We start from the raw sequence: 23,737 nt of genomic DNA on the forward strand, positions 1-23,737 counted from the left end.
CCAATCAGGGACAAACAGTGGTGATACTGATATTATTCAGTGTGATATTATGGTGAAGAAACAGGAACCCAGTGTCCTAAGCCCTGTCTTCAAGATGGTAATAAGAGTTTCCAGTTAATATAGGGCATGGACAGAAAACAGGGGCAAGAATTATGCATAGTCATGCAGTCTTCATCAAAAAGTGACCTGATTGATAATCACATCAAGTCTGGCTCTGCGGGGTCCTGCTGGCTCTGAGGAACTAGTCTTTGTTTGAGTGGGCAAGTTTCTGTCATAAAATGATAACTTCCACTTAGCCAGGCAGCCTCAGTTCCCATCATGGAGGGATTGATCAGCAAGATTCTCTCATTCTAGAACCCTGAAGATACCTCAGTTACTCTTATTTTGATTTCTTCAGTCTTGAAAGGAAGTGAACAATATACTCCCCAAAACACTTGTATTAGAATATCTAGAAATGTGAACTAAAATTTTAAAAGATGTGCATTAAAATTGATATTGTAAAACATGGGAGGGAAGGAATAACAGTATCTGCTGCCAAAAACAATGAAAAATTGGGACAATATATATGTCACATACATTTTAAGACGTTTGATGAGTGTCAGCACAGTCCTAGGCCCTAGTGGGGAAGGGACACAATTACTTGATCCTGATATGGGATGGTGGTGGCACAGAAGAACACAATGGTCATGCTGAGATAAAAACAAAGAATCATGTTGAAGTGTTCTGAAGTGCCCAGAAAATAGGGACCTGACTATTTCAGTGGAGAGACCTTGGCAAGGAAAGTGATTAAGAAATCAACATAGAACCTGTTTTATACTTTATATGGCCCTTAAACTGTACTTATTAATATGAGACTCCATAAGGTCAAAATGACATCAACTGTAAGGAAAGAAAAACTAGCAAGAATCTGTATGATGGGAACTACTAAACCCTAGGAAGACACTCACTGTGTTCTATGTGCATTCAATGAGAACACCAGAAGGGAGAAGAAAAGGCCTCAGAGAAAAGAGTTAATTAAGCTCCACTCTTGTAGATAGCAACAATAAACTTCAAAAGGATTAGCATGACTATAAGTAAGTCAACTGTCTGCTAAACACTAGAGCAAAATGATTCTGACACTTCATATTAAAATGTTTGTGACGTCCAGCATCCAAATAAGTACTTATTTCAACTAATGTTGGAAAAGTAGGAAAATATTATCCATAATTGTAAGAAAAATCAATTACCAGAAGTAAAACCATAATAATAGAAATGGTAGATACAGCAGAAAAGAACTTTAAAACACTTACTTCCAAGAACTTCAATGTAAACATGGATATTAGAAAGAGACATAGAAATTATAAGGAAAACATGGATTATTAGGGCTAAAAGTACTGTTGGCAAAAAAAAAAATCCATTGTTTATTTTTTAAGAGCAGATTTGACAGTGCCCAGGGAAAATAGTAACTTTGAACACAAGACAATAGAAACCAGCACATGTCAAGTACAGAGAGAAAGACAAATGGGTTAAAAATTACAAAATTTGTAAGGTATATGTGAAATAAATTATTTCAGAAGATGAAATAAAAAATAAGAATGTATTAAGACTTTGAAATAAAAGTGGTAATTCAGAATAACATGGAACAATATGTTTATTATTAAAAAATATGATTTTTTGTCATCTGAACAAAAATGTTAGAAATTAAAAGAAAGATATGACTTTATGATCTTTCTGGTAAGTATCAAATAAGTGATGATAATACAAACTACCGCACCAGTTTTAAACAATAAATACCATAGAAAAATAGCTTGAACTTACTAGAGGCAGTTTGTAATTTTCTCAGTTTTACTTCTTGTAGTTTGAAGGAATGCCTAGTCTTGACAACTTGATAGTAATCTGATATAAACTCCAGTCTTTCAGAACTAATGAACATGAAGCAAAGTTTGTAACAAACACAGCCCAAGGAAAATTTGAATACATCCCAGAAAAGATAATCAGAATGATGAAAATATGTGTTCTGTGTTCAAACTCTAATTTGTTAGCTGTGAAATGTGCAGATGAGAGTAGACGCAACAATACAGAGAAGGTTAAATATGAATGGATATTTATATTGCAACCTGTAGCTCAGAGTTCACATTTTGAATCAAATTATACTAATTATTTCTTAAACTTACTAAACAAATAGAAAACAAAATTCCAAAAGATACCAACATTCACACTTTTCAAAAAAAATACAATATCCAAGATAGAATCCATAATTTCATGATACACAAATGTACAAGACAAATAAATCAAGGTGTTATGTGAGAACAGAGCCTGGTTCTTATTTCTTCAGAATCCTTCTATTCTTGGGAAGATTCTGTGAACCTGGACCTTGGCATATGGCTTCATTAAATTTCTGGCTTCTCCTACCTCCCCAATCCCATGCATCAAAATTTATCTTTTGTATGAGGAAGTCATGGATGTGAGGCTGTTTTCTCTGATACTGGTGATACAAATAGCTATGCTATATAGCATTGAAGGATGCTGAAAAAAAGAAATAAATATGAACAGAAAAATGACATCTAGAATAAAATCTAGACAACTAATTTAATCGAAAACACATATAAACATCACAATAAAAGAATTCCAACCCTATTTAAAAATGGACTAAAGTTTAGAAATTTTATAAGTGCAGATAAATAAATAACCAACACGGAAAGATGTTCATTTATCAATAGTTATCAAGTAAAAATTAAAATTACAATGAGATAGCATTTTGTGCCAATTCTTATTTCTAGTTTTAAAATTCAAAATTAAAAATAAAATATCTTTCAACACTTATTATTGGTGGTGATGGGAAAAATAACCCTTTGATGTATAGCTGTTGGTAACAAAATGTGTTAGAATAAATGTGAAAATCTCACATTTCTTCTAAAGATCTCAGGAGAAGGATCCAGTTATTCAACTTTTGGATCTACAGCCAAGAAAACTGTACACTTGTGTCAACAAACATACTTGCATAGAACATTTAAAGTAGATTTTTCATAAAGACCCAAAATTCACATAAGCACCAACAGAAGACTGGGAAAGCAATGGGAAGACCTGTATCAATAGAGTGAACATAATATGGATGAATTTCAAAGCAATATGCTGAGTGAAAGAAACCAAATCAAGACTACTATTCCACATTTGTGAAATTCAAGACCAGAAGAAAAGTCTGTAGGGAGGGTTCAGTAGCCTGGAACTGAGAAAATGTTGTTTGGGCTTAAAGCATGAGAAACATTTTCTAATGATGGATGTGAGTTATCAAGGTTCAACACATGAAAGAATTTCCTTCGGTATTGAAAATATTCTCTATCTTGATTTAAGCATTAGTTTATAGGCATAAATGAAAATATTTTTAAAAAGATTCATTAATCTGTACACTTCAGTTCCCTATATCTATATATATAATTTTTTCTTAATACAGAAATCATAAAAGAAAAGGACATTGATACAAATAGTTAGAAATGGTGTCCATTAACAGTAGTTTGCACCTTGTTAAGGAGACATGGAGTATTATCCAACAGTGGTTGGATATTGCAATTCCATTGGAGTTGTTTTAAAGAAGTGTGCTACTACAATCACTTTCCAACTACATAGTATTTTCTGAGCTTGTGAACTGCTACCTTAAATGTTAACTCAGTGTGTGTAATTCTGTGCCATTAGATCATATAGGCCTCTAAAATATTGTACAGATCATTTATTTTGGTTTTGTTCCTTTGCATGAGTTGCCCCATACCTTTTCTCACTAGAGAAAATGTAGGGATCCCTGGATAATTATAAGACATATCAAGGCAGATTTTTAAGTCTCTCCAAAGATTTGGGCATAATGATCTGCATGAATTAGATGCTACTTCCACAGGGAGCATCCTAGAGAGAGAGGAAAACCATAAATTTCTCCCACCTAGGAAAAAGAAATGCATAATATGAGAACAAAATAAATTGATTCTTCAGTAAAGGTGAGTGGAAAAGAATTGTCTTTGACTTTGCTCACATGGATAATATCTCATAGACATAGACAATCATAGGGCAATTGACAGACAATTGCTTCAAATATACCACAAAAATCATTATTATCTTTGCTAATTGGGTTTCCATGGAGTACTATGGTGTTTTAGGGTGCTAAATCCATGAACTATTCTAAATTTTAGAAGTATGATAATTTTTAGCAATACATTGAAGATTTCAAGATAGTAGAATTGATAACAGGAATTCTGAATCCATTCTCCATCCACTGCATCATATCTTCTATCTTAAATCCCTATGACAACAAGTCTCACACAATTTCATATTCAGAATAAAGTTGTGTATAATTCATATTCGTGGACAAAGAGTGGACCTGAAACAAGAGTGGACCTTAATGGAGACAACAACAGACTATTTCATCCTGGAAGAAGGATTCGACACAGTTCAGTGATCTGTAGCATCACCCTCCTTTCCAGTCCTGAGTTCTTGAATCAGAAAGCCAAATGGGGCACCTGTAGTGACCAGTTCCTAAAACTGCTGCAATAGATACACATTGGCTCTTCACTGTATCTGCTCCAAGCTGTGGGTTTGAGCATCCTGGTGAGCTCCCAGAAGTTACTGCCTCATAGCTGAAAAAGGTAAAGTTGCCATATGATTACATAATAACTCTCTCCTGCATTTTATTTCACTGATTTATTTTTAACTCCAGTCTCTTTTTCAATTAAAACTCATGCTTAGAGAGTTCCAAGTTTTTTTTCTGCAGGAAAAGTGAAGGTGGTAGGAAGGGAATCCAAGACAATCAGTCAAAACCAATAAATCAGGCATTACTTTTAAGCAGAGTGTATTTTACTGACCCTTCATGTAAATATATAAAATTAATGGTGAAATAATTATCACTGAAATATTTGAAATACACAGCAAATTCTCTGTAAATAATGCTTCATGAAATTCCAGGAAATTTGACAGTAGTAAATACTGAATAAATGTTCAAGTAAATACTTCATGTGTGTGTGTGCAATGAGTAGTCTCCAAATTATATTCAAGGAAGAAAACCAAATGGAAAGGAAAATTCAAAGTTGTTGAATAATATAAATCATCTATTTTTCCATTTCTCTGGTGTTATATTAATGAAAGTCAGATATTGAATTAAATTCTTGAAATCTATCAATAATATAAGCCACATATTTTCACAGGAGTAGGTACAGATCATATGTTTATTTAAGTTTATGCAAATTTGGAGCTTTACTTTTCAAAAAGGAAATAAAAACATACCTGCAAGTTGAGAAATGAATGTAAATATAGAATATAAAAAACAATTTTAAAATACCAGTTTTCAGTAAACTAGAAGTCAAAAGTATCATGGAATACATAATCATTTATAACAATTTTGTTAATGAAACTGCAGTTTTCAGATACTGAGTAGGAGGTGTATTCATTAGAGCTATTATTATGTCATAATGGGAAAGATTATTCAATAAAAAGTATTATTGACTTGGAACCGCATAACTATACCGAGTGAGTCTCAAATACATTTTAATTAACTCAGTCTTTCCTTAGTTGGACCTAACTAATCTTCTGCCGTATTAATGGAAGAGCCATGGAGAAGCTGTTGGAATTTAAAGAGAAAGTGAAATGAATGGTCATGGCTCATTCCCTTACATTTACAATATTCACACAGAAATAACATCTTGTAAGTGCATTTCTAGGCCTTCTCCAGAACTTGGAAGTACAGATATGGAGTCCCAAAATTTAAGGACTATGACGCTCATCTTGGCTCTCCCTCTCTTTTTAGCAATATAAAAATTTCATGAAAACTCTGAGATAAAAATGAGTGTTTACTAAAAAAACATTTTGGGGTCATTTTCTAGAAGAAAAAAATTGAATCTTCATCAGTACCGATATGGCTCTGATTTCAAATGCTATGCTCCAAATATCATTGACTGTTTGGGGTGTTTAATTTAGGTCATAAAATTAATGTGTTCCAAAGGAATTGTTTCTCTGGGGAGGCAGAAGTTTCTATTATTTGTGCTTATTTGGAAGTCACACACAGAAATAATTTTTTCTTTCCCATAGTATGAATAAATATCCCCATTCTTTATATAAGTATTATAATTATTTTAGATGATACTCACTAAAAGAAGTGAATAAACTGTCTTGTTTCCAGGAGGGAAGAAGAAACCTGGACTAAATGGGCCAACATAACGCAACACTGCTGACTGAATTCATTCTGACAGGAGTCTCCAGGCGGCCTGAGCTGCAGCTTCCCCTCTTTGGGGTCTTCCTCCTCATCTACACAACCACAGTGATGGGCAACCTAGGCATGATCATACTGACCAAGCTGGACTCCCGCCTGCACACACCTATGTATTTTTTTATCAGACATCTGGCTTTCATTGACCTTGGCAATTCCACTGTCATTTGTCCCAAGATGATGGTGAATTTTTTTGTTGATCAAAATATCATTTCCTTCTATGCATGTGCCACCCAGATGGCTTGTTTTATTTTGTTCATCATCAGTGAACTTTCCATTTTGTCTGTCATGGCCTACGACCGCTACGTGGCCATCTGCAACCCTCTGCTCTACAACGTCATCATGTCTCAGAGACTCTGTCATGTGCTGGTGGGCATCACATACCTCTATAGCACCTTTCAGGCTCTCTTGTTCCCTGTAAAGTATTTCACATCGACCTTCTGTGGCTCTAAGGTCATCAGTCATTTCTACTGTGATGTTGTTCCATTGTTACCTATGATCTGCTCAGATGCACAGGAAACAGAATTGTTAACGATACTATTTTCAGCATTTAATTTGATCTCCTCTCTCCTGGTAGTCCTAGTGTCCTACCTTCTGATTCTGTTAGCCATATTTCGAATGCATTCTGCAGAAGGCAGGAAAAAAGCTTTCTCCACGTGTGGCTCTCATCTCACAGCGGTAGTGGTGTTCTATGGGTCTCTACTTTTTATGTATGTGCAGCCCAAATCCAGCCACTCCTATGAAACTGATAAACTGGCCTCTGTATTTTACACATTAGTTATCCCAATGCTTAACCCCTTGATCTATAGTCTAAGGAACAAAGAGGTGAATAATGCCTTCCAGAGGGTACTCAAAAATCACTGCAAGGTGTGTTCTTGATGCTCACTGTGGAATATTTTTATAATAAAGCACAAAAAAGGCACCCATCACATAACAATGCTTCTCATGAAATAATTGGATTCCATTTGTCCCCAAAGCAAAGTCTAATTATAACATATATTACTTCCCTTATATGTACCAATCTGCTTCTCCCATATAAGATCTCAATAAATTCTAACTTTCTATCATTTGTCTCTTGTGATTTAATGCTTCATGGTTGATTGGCTTGTTATTCCACAGAACTTTGCATTTTTATAAATACTTTTTAAAATATATATTTCATAAGTAAACTATATTTTTCTTTAAATCAATTACTGTTTAATGTAGTTTCTTCCTTAGCCTGTTATTACTGTAATATGCTTTCTTTGCCTAAATTAAAACAACACAATGAAAAAGTGATTCTCTTTTATATGGCATGGTTATTTTAGAGGCATATTGCATAATATTGTTTTAAAAATATTTATTCTGGAAATAATGACTTTTAATTGGAGAATTTAAATCAATTATACTTAATTATATTTAATAATTTCTTTTTGCATATTGATATTTTTTTTGTTATATGTAATAAAATTTTCTTTGTTTATCTGTATTTGCACCATAAATCTTGATTTTGAGATTAAGCTATGTATTGCAAATATTTACAATAATAGTATAGTTGGCTGCTGAAAAAAAGAGAATGCAATAATCAAATGGCATTTTGCACATATGGTTTTTGTATGACACAGAAAAACCATTTACAAATTTTATTTTAATTCTCCATATATGATTTCTCAGTTTTCATAGTGTAAAAATTCTTCTTTTATTTTATATATATATATATATATATATATATATATCTGCTTATCTATCATCATTCTTTTCAAGATTACTCATCTTAGTATGGTTGACAATTTGGTTTGGATATTGTATTCAGATGTTGGGAATAATAGGTTGTTTAAAAGCATAGCTATCTTCTGAATATTATATACCAACAGGGCAAAAGTTACATTATTGGTATAAAATTACACCCTAGGTAAAATTCATTGTTATATTTATGCCTCCCTCTTTTATTGTATTAATGCATCTTTAGTGAGAAATGGTATTATTTTCAAGTATCATACACTGGAAACTACATGTAATTTATTTATTATATGTGTTCATGTTAAAACAATCTCCAAGTTAATAGTACATGAAATCTATTGCCTATGCTGATATCTCTATCCAGATAGTTTTTTTGGGTAAACATGCATGTAATGTGACCATCTAACAATGGTTAAAATACTCATTCTAATGTTCATCATGCACTGTCCTGAATTGTAGACATCTGTTCAGTGCTGGACAGCTTAGACATAATCACCCTCACCAAGATGGATTTTGAGCTAACAACATACACCTACATATTTTCTCTGACACCTATTTTTCATTGATGCTTATTATTCTATAATTGTGTGAACCAAAATGTTAGTAATTTTTTATGAATCAAAAAAATATATTATTTTTGTGTTTCTCAGCAAGGTTTCTTTCTTTTTTTCATTATTAGTGAATATTTTAATCTAAAGGATATCCCATGAGACAATTTTTAACCTTCTTCTCTACACAGTCATTTTGGCACTAAGGTGTCTCAGATGCTGTTAACAATCCCTTAGCTCTCCTACACTTTAATGTTTCTCCTGGTCCCCATAAACACTTTCACTTTATCCTCTGTGGCTACAAGGTCATCAGTCATTTCTTTGATATTTGATCAAATAGAAATTGGTCACAAATTAGAGTAATGTGGGTCATAGATTGAGCAGATTTGAAATAAATTATGGTGGCTAAGAAGCACACATTAACATGAATTAAGAGCATCCTACAAAAGAAATAAAGAGAATGGTTCCATTATTAGTGCCCCAAGAAGTTCATCAATCTTTGATAAAAAAGTGAAAAAAAGCAGAATTTTTATGAAAATGGCAAATTGCTAATGATTTGTCATTGGAAGTCTGTAAGGATAATGAGAAGTTACAGCGCATCTCAGAAGAAGCAAAGTCCCTCAAAGAAACATTTATTCCCATAAACTTCTGCTTCTCCGACTCATACCATTTCATGTTAGTTTCATAAGTTAGGAATATTAATTCAAGCATAAGACAATGAATGTCCAACAAAACATACTGACTCTGATATTGTCAAGCTACTGAACTAATGAAAACAAAAGCTATCAGAACCCCCAATCCTACATTTTTTGTTGTTCAATTAAGCCATCTTCCTTGAGTCAGCATTTGTGAAATGGTTCATTGAATGCATGAATAAAGCACTCTTAAATGCTCTCATGGGGAAAGACAAAAAACACATATGGAATTGTGAAGGTTGGACAACATGTTATTCTGGTGTATGCCATTCACATAGACCAAAATGAGAAAAACATCACCCTCTTCAGAGATGTGCAATACACTGAGTATTGGAAGGAACACCAAAAAACTCAGAAACGTGTCAACCTCAATAAAATATAGTTTGCCAATTCACCTACACAACTTATCATTTAAAGAGTTTTTGAAGGGGCTGGGGATGTGGCTCAAGAGGTAACGCTCTCGACTGGCATCATGGGGAGCTGAGTTTTATCCTCAGCACCACATAAAAATAAAATGAAGATGTTGTGTCCACCGAAAACTGAAAAATAAATATTAAAAAAAAGTTCTATCTCTCTCTCTCTCTCTCTCTCTCTCTCTCTCTCTCTCTGTCTCTCTCTCTCTCTCTCTCTCTTTCTCTTTCAAAAATAAAAGAGTTTTTGAAAACATGAGCCTAAGGAAATATTAAAGATTTTCGGTATGAATTTTAAATATTATTATTATTAGAATAAGAAGTAATTTTGATTCACTAAAATACTCCATGATTACAAAATTCCTTATATCCCCAAGTGTCAAATTGTATCTGCATATGATTTCTGCAGGGAAAATAATCTGGGAATAAAATTCAGAACAACAGTTGCATGAGGATGGCAGGATACATGAGGGTAAGGTATGTGGAAATTTCCCTATGATGGAAGGCCTGTGGTGGGTGTTAAAAAGCACGAAAGAAAACTATTTGGCATTTAAAATGAATCTATTATCTTCAATCCAGTATTAATATATCTAATAATAGATTTTAAATCATAATTTTGTTCAAAAAAGTTCCGAGTTTCACTGTGTATAAATTCTTACAAATATGCAAGTCAATGAGGAGAAACCATCAAAAAGAAAGCATAAATGGTGTGAGATATAAGTGATACTGTTCTGTAGTAGATTTCACTCTCAACATGACTGTGTTTTTTCCAACAGTGGTGAAATTGCAGCTCAGAAAATACCACTGTTGGGTAGACATCATAGTAAAAACCATTGCATAACAACAACTGTTACAGTTTTGAGAAAATAAAGGAAAATGTACATCTATCAAGCATATAGAAATAAATTAAGATTTATTTTCAAAACTTTCAGTCTCAATATATGTAAATTAAAGAAAATTATAGTTTATTTCCTTTTGGTGTCTTTTCTGTATGGCAATGGTAATCTCTAGCTCACATGAAAGGGCTAAATTGCACATTTTTAACTCTGCTTCTGCTATATATTTTAATTTTAAAAATAAATTGAAGGAAAAATCCCTATGTGATAGTGGTAATTTCACAATGGCTTTGGAATTGTTCTATTTTGCAGGGATGAAGCAAAACTCTCAACAGGGAGCGACTGAGGGTAAGTGAACTGCTCGCCCCTGAGGGCAGGGCAAGAGGATGGGTAGCCATTTTAAGTACTTTGAAACCTCAAAGTACTTTCCATTATTTCATATTATATTCTAAGAAAGTAGGTAAATGAGCGTCTTCAAGACAGTAAACTCTCCAGGGAATCATTCAGATTAATATGTTGTTTTTCTCCTCTCTGGGATTTTTCTCCTACACTTTATCACTGGGGAACAAGTAGAGGTGACTTCAATGCTATTTTTTTTTTATTGAGTCACTCAGATAATTTGAGTATAATGAACTGAACACATTGCAAGCTATTTCCTCAGGGAATGTCACAACTAAGGGAGAAAACCATAAATTCTTTGTATGCCAAGAAAAATAAGTTATTTAGGAGAAAGAAATCCTATTCTTCATTGAAGGTGAGTGTGTAAGAATTTTTATGGACTTGCATAATCACCTGGGTTTGGTAATTTTCTATTACTCTCAGATTCTGATGGTATGATCAATGAAAGCTGATTCATTTCAATTCACTACAAAAAAAATCAGTCTTTCTTGTTTACTGCTATCCCTTGGGTGAATCAATTGTTTTCAGGTAACCAAATTCTATGGACTCAAAGAAATGTCTTAGAACTATTTTATTTGTGAGATTTCAATGTGATATTCAGATATTACAAGTGAAAAGTAAGATAGGAAATTAAAAAAAAAATCCAACACTGATCTCATCAATTGGAATCTTTATAAGATTAGAATTCCCAGATAAAATCTTGGATGTCCAATTTCATTTGATTTTAGATAAATGAAAAATAACATTTACTGTATCTGCTATAAAATATTTGATAAATAAAAAGCCATTTTAATGTAAATACATAAAAACACATATTTTACAAAAGAACATTTTAAGATGAGCTTTTCTATAGGAATATTTCATCAAATCCGAATTAAGTTTTATTTAATGTTACCCTGAGTATGAATGTCCAAAGGATGTAGTCAACTATTTGAACTATTTACACAAGTTTTCTTACTTCAGAGCCTGCTATTTTTTCTTCCCATACTGAAAATTCCAAACATTGTGTAGATGAAAAGAAATAGAATGATTTGTGAGAGTTATGAAGTTATGGAGAAACTCCTGAATCCCTAATAATTCTTGCTGTGAACATGAATAAAGATTGGACAATCAGTCAGTCCTCTGCCTACCTTTTGCATTCTAATGGTTAGCCTGATGTAGAGATAATAAAAATATATCAGGATATTCAGAGGAGATTAGAGATGTTCTTGCAGGAAGAAGCCTGGGTAAAGCAAAGGAATCCAGATATTTTGAGAGGAATGTAATAATTGGCACTGAATATGGATATAGTTTTTTTAAAGCAGCAAAAAAAGATTATTTAAAGCTTCAAATTCCTAATTTTGTTATTGGAATTCTGAATTTCTTTGTTCAATCCAGTGTATTTTCTATTCCATCATAAACACCTAAAATTGTAGGCTCTGTTACCCTGTAAAATCCAAATAACATTTTCAAAAGGTAACAAGCTTATTGTTCTTACTTGTGAGTGAGTAAAGGTCCTGAAACTAGAGGATACTCAATGCAGAAAGAGCAGAAACTTCATTCAGGAAGAATGGATGGAAATGACTCCACAATCTCCAGGGTCACCCTCCAGCCTAGCCCCAACATGAGCCGATTCTTAGAGATACTAGAATGCCACCAGGTGGTTCTGGATGGCAGCTTCTCCAGACTACAGTCCTGGGCCATTGGGTAGATTTCCAGAAGTTTCTACCTGACAATTTTGCAGGCTGACACTTGTACTCTTCTAAGTACTCGTTCTCTTTTGCATTTTACCTGTGTATGTTGATATCTAATTTTTTCTCAAATCAAAAATCATAGTTACAGAGTTCTACATTTTCATTGAGGTGACTCTGAATGTGATAAGAAGAGAATTTTAAGATATTAGTCTAGAATATGCTTATCATCTTTAATCAGAGCACTTCTATATTCTTTTACTGACTGTTCATATTAATTGTTATTACTAAAATATCTAAAGGTAGAGAGTTATGCTCTCTATTACATTATAAAACTCCATAAATGATTTAGTAGTTACTACTATACAGTATAATAAATGCTGACATATGTATATATCTTAAATTCCTAATAGATCCTCTTATCTTATAATATTATTCAAAGTGAAATAAATCATATAAAACTAAATAATCAAAACCCATGTATATTGAGCTAAGCTAAGGAATATATCTGTATATTGTGTGTCTTGAAACCTATACTACTCAATTAAGGATTTATGTTCTTCAAAGAAAAAGTAAAATTACACACATTTGAATATTTATTTTGAAAGGAAAAAGAATCTTAGAGTTCAGTATGAATACACCATTTCTCAACAACCATATAAATATGTAAACATATTAACTTTATTAATTATATTATAAGGATATTCACAAAGGAATACTTTAATAACCATTTGTATATCAGATAATAGCATTGCTTAATGTCATAAATTTTTAACCATTTATATATGCCTACAAATTACAATGTACAGTATTATCCTTATTCAATTCCCTGTTAGTTGGACCCCATAAATGCCTGTGGTCCAACTGCAACATGTTATTAATGCAACATGTTATTTGTTAAAGTATGATAGAGTGGAAGTCAGAATGGAAAGAGAGAGTGAGTTTGATTGATTGGGGCTGACATATCTTGCCTTTGCAACTTAGACAAAAAATACATCTCTGTGAGTTCACGTAGAAAAGACTATAGAATGCCTTCAAATACAAATGAGGTGCCCAATATTTAAATTTCATTTGTTTCATGTTTCTTAACCTCTATCTTTAAAAGTACCAAAATGCCACAAATATTGTCCGATAAAAATGGAAGTATCTTAATAAAAATTTGACTCCATTGTATAGAGGATATGAAGACTAATGTTTCTATATTAATGCCTACATGGTTTTATAACCAATAATTATATTTCAAATGTTGCTGACTCAATTAAGACTTTATGCCAAAACAGGGATCACAAGAATCCCTACTTTGCAAAGTTTCACCTTTCACTTAACTTTCAGAATAATTAATATACACTATATATACATATTTTTTCTGTTCTGTCTACAAATGTTATAATTTGTTTGGATGATTCTAAATAATGTGGATAACAATATCTTTGTTTCTTCCAGGAAAAGAGATCTGGACTAAATGGGCCAACATAATGCAACACTGCTGGCCGAATTTATTCTGACAGGAGTCTCCAGGCGGCCTGAGCTGCAGCTTCCCCTCTTTGGGGTCTTCCTCCTCATCTACACACTCACAGTGGTGGGAAACCTAGGCATGATCATTCTGACCAAGCTGGACTCCCATCTGCACACACCTATGTATTTTTTTATCAGACATCTGGCTTTCATTGACCTTGGCAATTCCACTGTCATTTATCCCAAGATGATGGTGGATTTTTTTGTTGATCAAAATACCATTTCCTTCTATGCATGTGCCATCCAGATGGCTTTCTTTATTACATTCATTATCAGTGAACTTTTCATCTTGTCCACCATGGCCTATGACCGCTATGTGGCCATCTGTAACCCTCTTCTCTACAATGTCATCATGTCTCAAAGACTTTGTCATGTGCTGGTGGGCATTCCATACCTCTACAGCATCTTTCAGGCTCTGATGATCACTATTAAGATTTTCATAGTGACCTTCTGTGGCTCTAATGTCATCAGTCATTTCTACTGTGATGATGTGCCCTTGTTACTTATGCTCTGTTCAAATGCACGGGATATAGAATTATTGATCATATTATTTTCAGCATTTAATTTGTTCTCATCCCTCATGGTGATTTTAGTGTCCTACCTCCTGATTCTGCTATCCATATGTCGAATGCATTCTGCAGAAGGCAGGAAAAAAGCTTTCTCCACGTGTGGTTCTCATCTGACAGTGGTGGTGGTGTTCTATGGGTCTCTACTTTTTATGTATGTGCAGCCCAAATCCACCCATTCCTTTGAAACTGATAAATTGGCCTCTGTATTTTACACTTTGGTGATTCCCATGCTTAACCCTTTAATATACAGTGTTAGGAACAAAGAGGTAAAAAATGCTTTTCACAGGGTCTTTAAGAATAAATGCAAATTTTGTATTTAATATTTAATATCCAATGCTGTTTGTACAAACTTTGATAAAGGCAATGCCCATTGACACTACATCTAAAAATATGAATATATTCCTTTTTATCACTTCAAAAATTCACGATACCATATAGAAAACTAAATTATTTCCTTCATTTTTCACCCCAAATTACCCTCATATTGCAGATCACAATCAAATTTCACTTCTTTTTAACATTTCTTGTTGTAGTTCAATATTCCTTTAGTAATTCCATGTTTTTTTTTTATATTCTTTCAATGGGAAGAATTAAACTCTAAGTTACTTAACTGTTGGTTTTGCCAAAATTTTTGTTGTTGTTCTTTGGACAATTACCTTCTTATTTTTGTTTTCCTTGTATATTCTGAACCTAAAATAATAAGGTAAGTGTCCTGCAGACAGCATGCACTTAGAACATCGTGCCAATTTCTGTTCTTTAATCAGATAATTTAATATTTTATACTAAAATTAATTGCAGATAATGAGAACATATTTCTGTCATATTGCTCCCTGTTTCCTATGTCAAAACGTATTATTGTCACGAATATTTTCCTCCACATTAGTTTCCCATGAGTTTTTGGTTGAATTCTGAGTTGCACATGTCACCACTGGATGGCCACAAGTGTTTGTCCGCAAGAAGTTTGACCAGGATACTGTAAGCTACTCAATTCCTAGATATGATATAGGGCAGGAAGAAATGCAAGTTCTGTATTGTGATGAGACAGAAGTCTTGACTACAGTGACTCCATTTTGTTTAGTAACTTTATTTTATGAAACAGCCATGCCAAGTAGAAAGGTCATGATTGGAGCAAGTTATTTTTCCTTTTGTTGTGGATACCCTCAAGAAAATGGAACTATCTAACTGCAATCTCCTGTTTCTGTAACTAGGGAAACTGGGTTTATTTTGATTGGCTAAGCCTCGTGCTACCTGACTACAATCTCCAGCATCTGTAACTTGACTTGCTTGCATTGGCTAAACCCCCTAATGTCCCTTTTGTGGTTGGTTTTTTTTTTTTTTTTTTGGCTTAAATATGCGGCCAAACTGAAGGGGGTGCATCACTCTGACTATCTCACTTTTAGACAGTAGAGAGTCAGCCGCTGGCCATGAATAAAGGCTTATTTGGAATGGCAGTTTGTGGTCTGAGAGTTATTTGAGGGTCTCAGTATCGGCATAGCAGTATAACCAGATGGGCTTGTTTTCCAACACCTGGACATATAGTAGCGGTCTCAGAGTTTAAAGCTGCTTTGCACATTTCTAAGAACTTGAAAATAAGTCTCAAGTAGACACAATTGATTCTTGTTTAAAGAATTTAACACCTTTAAGTAAAAAAAAACAAAACAAAATTAGCATAAAATTTAAAATATTCAGCATCTAATAAGAAATACTAGATTTATAAGGATGATACAAGATGAGACTCTACCTAGGAGAAAATTAAAATAGAACTTGAAATGACAGTGATGATAGAAGCAGCAGCAAGTTCATTCAGACAATCACTGTGTGATTGAAGGTGCTTTATACTTTAACAAAAGCATTAGTATCATGAGGAAAAAAATTAGGATTCCAAAACTGAACTTCAAAAACCAAAAATCACAATATTATAAACAAGTGATTATATGCAGAAAAAACAAAAGATGTCAACTTAAATGAGTCATTAAGCTACCTAAAATGAAGACAGAAAGAAAACAAAATTCTGAACTGAACCAAGAAAATAATCTCAGTGGTCTTTTTTTAGAATAGGCATATGTTACCTAATGATGTATAATCGTAGGTTCAAGTGAAAAAAGAGTATAGATAGGGTAGGAAAAAAAAAAAAACATGGGAAGAAATGTTGGTGGGGATTTCCTTACCAAACTACCTTTAAATCATAATACCAGAGATGTAAATGGCTAAAATAGTTCCAAGAAGGCTAAACAGAAACAAATGACACCAATGTGCATCACAATCAAATTTCTGGAAACAAGTGATGAAGAGCAATGTTTAAAAACAATTAAGATATAAGATTCATATGAACATATTAAGAAATTATTTACTACTAATTTTTGGAAGAAATAATACAAGTCATAATGTGTTGTCTTATGCCAACTTATATTTATATATCTGGCAATATTCTGTATTCAGCAAAAATATTATTTGTCTGTGGGTGTTGCATGACCAAATACTACCCCATCTTTTCTAGAAAGTCATTGTTTTATTCACTTATGAATTATGCTCTTGTGTGTGTTATGTACCTAATATGTACATGACATTGTGACAATGAAATTCTGACAAAGGCATGCTTATGATTTACAGGATTTAGTGAGAACACAAACTTTTATTCAATTAGAATGAGGCATGACATGTTTGTTTCTTCTTCCTAATGGAATATTCTGAGAATAATTAACACAGGTGCAAGACACTCTGCCTCAGATAAAGAGGTCTAATTAGTTTATGTTTGAATTAGATTAACATTTTAAAAAAATGAGTCTCATGGGTGAAAAACATCATTTAAATCCATTCTGGAGCATCTTGTCAGGATTAAAACTGGAAAGCCAAAGCAGACCCTCAGGAAGGTAAGTGGCAACATTGGTCTTTGACATTTTTACGGACACAGCTTAAAAGATCCTCAAAGACCCTCTACTCTGCAAAAATATTTCTGTCTTTGTACTACACTTTTCTACCATCAGAACCATTAATGCGCAGGACAAACATATTATGCAATCCCAACACTGTTGTCCACTACTAGCATCACCTTGGTTTCACATTAACTCACTGATTTAATCCTCTACTTAACAATGACCTATGTCTTTATTCTTTACTTAGCATTCCTTCAGTTCCATTCCTCATTCCTAGCTATTCAGGGTGCCCTGCACATAGGGAGCTATCTCAGAACAGGTTGTCATTAAAATTAAGTTAATATTTTATATATCAATGATACAGTGGCCATTTTGGAAGATTCTTGATTAGGTGCTCATTCAAAATTGCACATAATTATTTACCCTCTACAGAGATCTTCACACTATACCAAAATTTGCCTTATGATAGTCTCCTGCATGATTAAAAAAAAGCTGATTTAAAATTAGCAACCTCAGGTTAGATTTTCTCATCATCTACTGGAATGGCATCCTTATTTTGAAAAATCTGTGGCTTTGACAATGCACATTAAAATAAATTGACACACGAAAGGGTTAATTTTATTTGGTTCCATGCCTATTTTGTCTTTTTTATAAGATTGTTTATACAGGTTCACAGATTCTGTGCTAACAAACAGTATCATTCACATTGTATGTTCTCATTCAACAAATAAATGGCTTTTTTACATCTCAATATTCCCTTTGTTGTTTGAGTAGGCATTTTTTTAAATTAAAGTATATGCATTTTCCAAATCATGCTTGTTTCAATCTACTGTAATATTCAAAGTGAAATTTGCATGGAATTGAATCAGAAAATGACTCAAGTTATGGTTATCTCTGACCCATGCTGCCAACCTACATAAAAATGCTCTCATTTTATTTATTTCTCTCTTCCCTGTACTATAGTTTGCATTATTTAAAAGATAAATTGAACTGAACAGCAGTAATACAAAATTCCATTATATAATCTTATCAAACACATATACCATGTTATGATTGGTGTTATTATCAAGGGTAAGTTTTATTTTATATTACACTGCACACACTTGACCATTTGATCTTGTAAAAGTGCTCTTCATTTAGACTTGTTTCCAAGCAGCATTTTTTAAAATTTTTTTTCAAGAAAGTATACTGACACCATATCTACAGTATAATGATAAAAGTGCAAGATTGTAATACTAGGTATGTAACAGCAGCCATGGCCTCGTAGTAAAGCCATGATAAAGCATTCTTTTCCACAGAATGTTTATAATATTCCAGGTCTCACAGATCACCAGCACTCCCCCAAAGAGCCACAAAACAAATATTCTCTTAATAATTATAATCATTAGTAATTGAGAAATAACACTGCCAACCGACATAGCTTTTACAATTTGTATAGTCTCAAATTTCTTCCCAGAGTTAAAAACTTTAGCTTTTTGTATTTGTGTTCCATATATATTAATGGATTGGAGTACCAAAGAGCTTTTAGGTAGGAAATTGTTATATATTTGTATTAATGCAGAAGTGACAGTAATGAATGACCATAATTAATGGACTACATAATGTAATCTCCAATATCTCTAAAATTCCTTGAGGCTGATATTCCACATAGGCCTCTGTAATGAATGTCTTCAATTCTCATCCCCTGACTCAGGAAGACATACTCAGACAATAAGACAAATTCTTTCTTGAAATAATTTTCTCAACTACTTCACAATATCTGCCTGAAACAGAAATTTCAGACAGATAGAGGAAGATGGCTAAAAGGGGATTATCTTCTTTACTTCTCTATACATAGCATCCCAGACCTCATTCCTTAATGGAATAAAACAGATTTCAGACCAGGGAATACCTTTTAACAAGGCTCAATTTTAATAGGACTCAAATTTGAATCTCAAAATAATTCAATGGCTGCAGTCAAAAGTGACTGTTGCCATAGAGAACTGGCCTAGAAGTAGCCTCAGGTACACAAGCAAGGTCCTCATGTAGTCAAGAAAATGCATTATTTTCTACAGATAGATGAAAGACTGAATAAACAGAATACTGGCCAAAAATTAAGTTTTATATGCATGTTCAAATGATTATCCACCAAGAGGTCCAAATAATTCTTCACCAAAAGTAATGATAAATGTTTGAGAAAATAGATATGTTTAACCTGAATTAACATTAAATATTGATTACATGCATTGAAACATTACTTGGCACCCCATAAATATTCGTGCTTTTATGTTTTTATGGGTCAGTTAAAAATAAACCTGATTTAATTAAAAAGGAAGTCCAAGTAATTCAATATGATCAAGGATATATGTAGGCATTCCTTGTAAGTCAATAGCAAAATGGGGAAGATATCTGAAAATATACCTCACAGGATGGACATTGATATTAATATCATTAGTATAAAAATACATTAAAAGTCCAAACATCTTAGTTATTAGGAAAATAAAACTAGAATAACAATTATCTGTTACTCCTCAACCACTTGAGGCACAATTAAAATACTTCATTACCAGTTAGAAAGTAACAAGATTATATCAATTATGCACTCTCATTTCAGTTTCTGAAATTTCTATTGACAACTGGTACGTTCAGTGGTACTCAACTTTAGAAAACAATTTAGATTTTGAAATATACTTCAATACATTACTACCAGAGATTCCAATAATGATCTTCTAGATACTCACCCCAAATGAACGAAAACATGTTTATCAAAATAAGTATACATGCATAGTTATTGACAGACTAATTCATATAAAATGGGAATATTCAACTGTGCCAACAGATAAAAAGAAAAATTGCAGTTCATTTATATAACAGAATAAATACTATTCAGCAATACGTTTCAATGAAACACCAATACCACACATTAAAATTAATGAATTTCAATAGCATCAACCAGACATAAACATATTACATTATTCCATTTATATGAAGTTCAACAATAAATCTCTGGTTATATAACAAATCTCTGGTTATGTAAATCTTAGCACTTTTGGCCTGGGGTATATTATACTGTCACTTAAATAGCAAGTGGAGAATACTTTATGGTCATGGATATATTCTTCACTGAGAGCAAAGATACCACAAACCTCATTTTTCAAAAGTTTTGCATAAGCACTAAGCATTTTACTGTATATAAAGTATACTAAAATTACTGGCAAATATAACTGTATATATTTAGGGCAAGCAACATGATATTTGAGACACACATGTTGTGAAATGAGTGCAATAATTAAACTCATTCACTCTGGTCATCTAACATGCCTATCATTTTTTTTAATGAGAGCATTCAAAATCTAATTTCTATTACTATTACAATATTACAATATATTACTTGAAATTTGGAAAAATCCACATTTCAAGTAATTGTTCATGTTTTTGGAAAAGGAGGATCATGAAGGGAGGGACATATGTCCTGAAGCTTGAACATTGTCTGGCACGGACTAAATTAAATAAGTATATTGTTCATATATAGAAAGATAGTTCAAATAAACCAAGGGAATGAAGGATAGTTGGCATCAGAAAAAAACTGACATTAGCTAATTGATAGTGTTAGGAATTATCTTGGTCTTACTTCTCTGATTTTTCTGACATTGACATTTCATTATTTTTTTATTTAAGAATATTTTTCTCTTGTTCAACCTATTATATTCTTTTTAGAAGGAGGGAAAATGTCAATAGCTCTGGGTTTTTACTGCTGTGATATTTATGATGCTATATACTTACGTTCAAGTTTTTGGGTAAGGGACTACTATAGGACTTATTGCTATAAGTGCCACCACTAAAACTATCAATTGTGACTCTAAAGAGATTTCCATTATTTTTATTAGGAGTAGGTTACCATCATTAAAATAAACAATTCTAGGAAAATATTTAGTTATATTAAAATAGAAAGTGATTCTAGGGTAAATCTATCCGATGTAATTACCCTTATAAAATAAGGACCTTTATTATGATAATAAAAATATCAACAACATGAAAAATATAATAAAAAATCAACTAAAGACCCCATGTATTTTTGGATTTTATAAATAATATTATTAATTTTTATAAATAAAAATGATGACTAAAATAAATGTTGGGCTGGGGATGTGGCTCAAGCCATAGCACTCTCGCCTGGCATGCATGTGGCCTGGGTTCGATCCTCAGCACCACATACAAACAAAGATGTTGTGTCTGCCAAAAACTAAAAAAAAATAAATATTAAAATTCTCTCCCTCTCTCTCTCTCTTTAAAAATAAATAAATAAATAAATAAATACATGGAAAGAATTTGAAGAATACATACAGACAAGAAGAAAAAGAAAAGAAAATGATGGAATTAAAAGCAGTATCTAGTAAACCATGTCAATGATTTACCAAAAAAAAAGGATGAAAACTGCACTATTTTATTTATTAAAAGCCACTAAGAGTCTCAGAAAATTGAAAATAGATCTGAGAATGCACTTCCACGTATTTTTATCTGAGTTAACAAAATGGAACTAAAGAAAAAACAGCTAGGAGACATGGGTGGTAAAATTTTAAAGTTCATATAGATACTATACATGTAAGAAAAAGATAGCATAAATAAAATAAGGGGGTCAGTCCCCAAAATAATCTTGATAAAGAGAAAGACATCGTAGATGAAACATCACAAAGAAACCTTGGTTTACTTGAGAACATAACACTTACTCAAGCCTTTTATTGAAAATATATACCATGTTAATTGAAAGTTTTGTAACGTAGGAACATATTCAGAATTCAAGTAGATTGCAAGGGAGTCAATCTTCAAACTCTTGCGTAATGTTGGACCATCATTTAATGTATCATACTTGCCTTTTCTCTCCCCCAAGCAAATGGGGAAGTATACTTATTTGACAAACTTTCAGTTTAATAACTGAGCTAGCATAGTACATGATTCAAGAAAGTTTTCTATGAGACTCTGCTATTCACCCAATGATTTGTCCTTGCTCTCTAATGGCAGTTCTATAAAATGATTTATTAAATTCATAGCTAGTTTTGTTCTTCCCCATACAGATGTATTTCTAATACCTTCATGGCTCCTGGAAATCTCACCCAGTTGACTGAGTTCATTCTCATAGGAGTCTCAGATCTTCCAGAGCTGCAGATTCCTCTCTTCCTGGTCTTCCTGCTCATCTATGGGCTGACAGTCATGGGAAACCTGGGCATCATCACCCTCACCAGTGTTGATTCTCGACTTCAAACCCCCATGTACTTTTTCCTCCGACATCTGGCGATTATAAATTTTAGCAACTCTACCATCATTGCTCCTAAAATGCTGGTAAATTTTTTGCGAAGTGAGAAAACCTCTTCATACTTTGAATGTGCCACCCAACTGGGAGGATTCCTGGTTTTCATCATAGCTGAGGTGTTCATGCTAGCGGTGATGGCCTATGACCGCTATGTGGCCATTTGCAATCCCCTGCTCTACATGGTGGTGGTATATAGGCGGATCTGCCTTATGCTGGTGTCCCTCACCTACTTCTATGGCTTTTGTACAGCTATTGTGGTGACACCTTGTGTATTTTCTGTGTATTATTGCTCTTTCAATGTCATCAATCATTTTTATTGTGATATTATGCCTCTGTTAACATTGTCTTGCTCTGATACTTACATTCCAGAAACAGTAGTCTTTATATCTGCAGCTTCAAATATTGTTTTTTCTATGACTGTAGTTCTAGTATCTTATTTCAACATTGTTTGGTCTATTCTAAGGATGCGTTCATCAGAGGGAAGGAAAAAAGCCTTTTCCACCTGTGCTTCACATATGATGGCAGTCACAGTTTTCTATGGGACACTGATATTCATGTATTTGCAGCCTCGAACTAATTACTCATTAGATACTGATAAAATGGCATCTGTGTTTTACACCCTGGTGATCCCCATGCTTAACCCCTTGATCTACAGCCTGAGGAATAAGGATGTGAAGGCTGCCTTAAGGAGATTCATGACAAATCCATGCTATTCATTTAGGTCAATGTAATTTAGGGACTCTTTGTGTAAACAAACAGAAGGTTTAGGTAATACAGAAACAAAGTTGTTATTCAATAATTTTCTCCAGGAATGAACAGGCAGTAAGTTTGGAAGAAATATTTCTCAGAGTCAGAAAAAAATATTACATGTATTTGAACAGAAAAACAAAACATTGATGAGAGAAATAAATTAATCATTCTTCTTTGTCATTTCTTTTATTGTTCCTATTACAGACAACATGGTTAAATAGTGTGTATCACTCCTTCTTGAAGATC

The 23,737-nt window shown here is 33.0% G+C and overlaps 3 protein-coding genes across 3 annotated transcripts; all 3 read left to right on the top strand.

Moving 5' to 3' along the window:
- The first annotated feature begins 6,157 nt into the window (after window positions 1–6,157).
- Window positions 6,158–7,099, top strand: LOC107135345 (olfactory receptor 8K5-like). The gene has a single exon (XM_015477229.1). The coding sequence runs from the start codon at window positions 6,158–6,160 to the stop codon at window positions 7,097–7,099; it is 942 nt and encodes a 313-aa protein (XP_015332715.1).
- Window positions 7,100–13,959: 6,860 nt separating this feature from the next.
- On the top strand, window positions 13,960–14,901 carry LOC107135346 (olfactory receptor 8K5-like). Its single transcript, XM_015477230.1, has one exon. The coding sequence runs from the start codon at window positions 13,960–13,962 to the stop codon at window positions 14,899–14,901; it is 942 nt and encodes a 313-aa protein (XP_015332716.1).
- Window positions 14,902–22,524: 7,623 nt separating this feature from the next.
- On the top strand, window positions 22,525–23,472 carry LOC107135347 (olfactory receptor 8J3-like). Its single transcript, XM_015477231.1, has one exon. The coding sequence runs from the start codon at window positions 22,525–22,527 to the stop codon at window positions 23,470–23,472; it is 948 nt and encodes a 315-aa protein (XP_015332717.1).
- Window positions 23,473–23,737: the final 265 nt, after the last annotated feature.

This window comes from Marmota marmota, unplaced genomic scaffold (assembly GCF_001458135.2).
Source record: "Marmota marmota marmota unplaced genomic scaffold, marMar, whole genome shotgun sequence".
NCBI lineage: Eukaryota > Metazoa > Chordata > Mammalia > Rodentia > Sciuridae > Marmota > Marmota marmota.

Coding starts and splice junctions, on each gene's coding strand:
- LOC107135345 (XM_015477229.1), top strand. CDS start 6,158: ATGGGCCAACATAACGCAACACTGCTGACTGAATTCATTCTGACAGGA.
- LOC107135346 (XM_015477230.1), top strand. CDS start 13,960: ATGGGCCAACATAATGCAACACTGCTGGCCGAATTTATTCTGACAGGA.
- LOC107135347 (XM_015477231.1), top strand. CDS start 22,525: ATGGCTCCTGGAAATCTCACCCAGTTGACTGAGTTCATTCTCATAGGA.